The sequence below is a fragment of the Aplysia californica genome, unplaced genomic scaffold (genome assembly GCF_000002075.1).
Source record: "Aplysia californica isolate F4 #8 unplaced genomic scaffold, AplCal3.0 scaffold01353, whole genome shotgun sequence".
Taxonomy (NCBI): domain Eukaryota; kingdom Metazoa; phylum Mollusca; class Gastropoda; order Aplysiida; family Aplysiidae; genus Aplysia; species Aplysia californica.
Window position 1 is genome coordinate 53,926 of NW_004798623.1, and position 2,942 is coordinate 56,867.

Sequence of the window (2,942 nt, forward strand, 5' to 3'; positions counted from 1 at the left end):
GGGGGTAAGTGGTTGACACAACAGGCTCCACTGCATGAGCTGCCACACAGTTCCCCACAAAAGTCACGTGTCATACTTTTGTTGTGTCCATGTCCACACCCCTCATCCACACATCACACATCAGACATCATACATTCTACGCAGATAGGAAATAAGCCTCAGAATATGGAAGAGTAGGAACACACCACACCCATTTGCCACAAACAGAGTCCTAGAAAAACAATACACAACACAAATGATGGAAGATAACAAAAGTGGGCGATATACACGTACATCAAACATCCAACATAACGACCATCATTCCTTTACCTGGCACACGGCTCCCTCGCTCCCTCCGTCGCGACTGATGAGCGGGGGGAAGGAGAAAAACTTAGAGGAAAAAACAACTTAGGGGAACAAGGCATGATCTCGAGCAACACTTGAGACAGAAACAAATGTTTTCTTCCTTCAGCTAAACGAGGACATAGTGGACACATCCAGGACATAGTGGACACATCCAGGACATAGTGGACACATCCAGGACATAGTGGACACATTCAGGACATAGTGGACACATCCAGGACATAGTGGACACATCCAGGACATAGTGGACACATCCAGGACATAGTGGAACCATTAACTTAGGGGACCAATCAGGACAGAGTTTTGGAAAAGCTAGAAGCTGTGATTTACTCAGAAAAAAAAATAAGTAAAGAGAAAGATATTGTCTCTGATCTAATCTCTGCACTCATTAATCTCTGCACTCATTAATCTCTGCACTCATTAATCTCTGCACTCATTAATCCCTGCACTCATTCCCAACTAACAAAAATCTTTTACACTTCTTATTGTCTTCATTCAGGCAATAAATAAATAAATAAATAAATAAATAAATAAATAAATAAATAAATAATTTAAATAAATAAATAAATAAGTTAAATAAATAAATAAATAAATAAACAAAATAAATGAATGAATGAATAAATCAATAAGCACCCTCACCTTGAAGGTCTCCAGCTGTGAGCTCATGACACTCACACTGGCCACCTGAACCTTGTCCCCCTTGATGACCTTGTCAATGTCCTTGACCCACTTGCTCAGCACCGCCATGGTCTCCAAGTAGGTCCGAGGGGGAACTTTGTCCAAAGCTTCCAGCAGCTGTTTCTGCCGCTCGTCTGCAGAAGGAACAGAACACAGGAAGTAATGTGTTTACAGTTCAGGACTTTATCAATTATTTTCCGAGAGTAAAACCTAACATTTTCAAAACTTGCTTTTCGCTTCTGAAGGATACACTGATTTGAAAGTGTGTGCGAACAAATGTTTATATTCTACGACATGACAGAATGAGTTGCACGACACACTCCACTGGTTCGAAATACCGGGCAAAACCTAAACTTTCTCCAGGCTGTGTCTCCAACTCTCCAGCTTCAACCGACAGTCACTTTGGAGTTGGAGTGGCCAGACTGCCTGTGTTTGCATCTCTTAGTAGGGTTTAGTTTAGTTTTGGTAAGAGTTTAACGGCACTTTCAACACAATAGTCATACAAATGCCGAAGATTCGAGGTGATTCAAGAGAGTAACCAACACAAAAAAGAAGGAGCAGAGATAAGGATGACAGATGTCGGATAGGAAAGAAGAAGCAAACCACAGCAGAGCACCCACCAAACACCCAATTGGAAGACTTTGAGCAGATGTTTAATGTGATACACACAGTTCTACAATGTTGTCAAAAACATGACTCATGGTCCCATCTAGCTACAACATGTGAGCACTTTCTGCTCACATCTCCCACTCACACCTCCCACTCACACCTCCCACTCACATCTCCCACAGCAACCTCTTCCTCCGGGTCCCTACCATCAACAACAACAGCAATAACAACAACAACAACATCTATATCTACACCACCACTAACATCAACAACAACAACAACAATAAACAACAACAACAACAATAACACCAAGACCACCACCACAACCACCATCACCACCAACAATAATAACAACAACAACACCAACACCAACAACAACAACAGTTTGAGCTGCCAGGGCTGAGCTCTGACCTAGTTTGCCTGCGGTCGCCTGCCACTTGGCCAACAGCTCCTCCATGTCAGGCTTGACGGTGTGAGCCGCGCTGTACTGTCGCACGATCTGCTCCCCGAAAATACGCAGTCTGTCGATCCTGTCTTGGTGGGACTGCATGGCCTTCACCTTCACCTGAGGAGGTCAAAAGTTGAAAACATCGTAAACAAAAGTGCAAACACATAACTCTTAGTATGTTCTTCAAAAGGATATAATGCAAAATGAAGAGCATTTTTTCCTATTTCTAAAATTAATCATTCAAATAACAATTATGATAACAATTTTAAAAAACGTTTAAAATATTTGATAGCTAATTAAAAAATAACGGCTCACATGAGGTGAGAGGCCAAGGAGATGTTACTTCAGAATTCTACTTCCCAGACGCTGATTAACATGAAGGTATCAACATGAGGCGGCGGTGAGTCAGGTGTCTTTGATAACCATGAGTCAGGTGTCTTTGACAACCATGAGTGAGGTGTCTTTGATAACCATGAGTCGCAACAACATTTTTCTCAGAATGAGAAGTGCAACAACAACAACAACAACAACAACAACAATAACAATAACAACAACAACAACAACAACAATAACAACAACAATAACAATAACAATAACAATAACAACAACAACAACAATAGCAACAACAACAATAACAATAACAACAACAACAACAATAACAATAACAACAACAAAACCAACAACATTTGCTCAGAGTGAAATGTATTTTAAAAAACCACATCAGAGTGAGATGAACTACAACAACATTTTGTCACAGTGAGATGTCTTCCACAACAACAACAACAACATTTTGTCACAGTGAGATGTCTTCCACAACAACAACAACATTTTGTCACAGTGAGATGTCTTCCACAACAACAACAAC

General features: G+C 40.8%; 1 protein-coding gene across 1 annotated transcript in view; it reads right to left on the minus strand.

Annotated features, from left to right (window-relative positions):
- Nucleotides 1-2,942, minus strand: part of LOC101851170 (dystrophin) — a gene marked incomplete at both ends in the record, with an annotated part of 78,372 nt that overhangs the window by 31,376 nt on the left and 44,054 nt on the right. Inside the window, 2 exon segments of the mRNA XM_013090589.2 lie at nucleotides 982-1,154; nucleotides 2,041-2,194. Of these exon segments, the coding sequence (XP_012946043.2) occupies nucleotides 982-1,154; nucleotides 2,041-2,194 (327 nt within the window).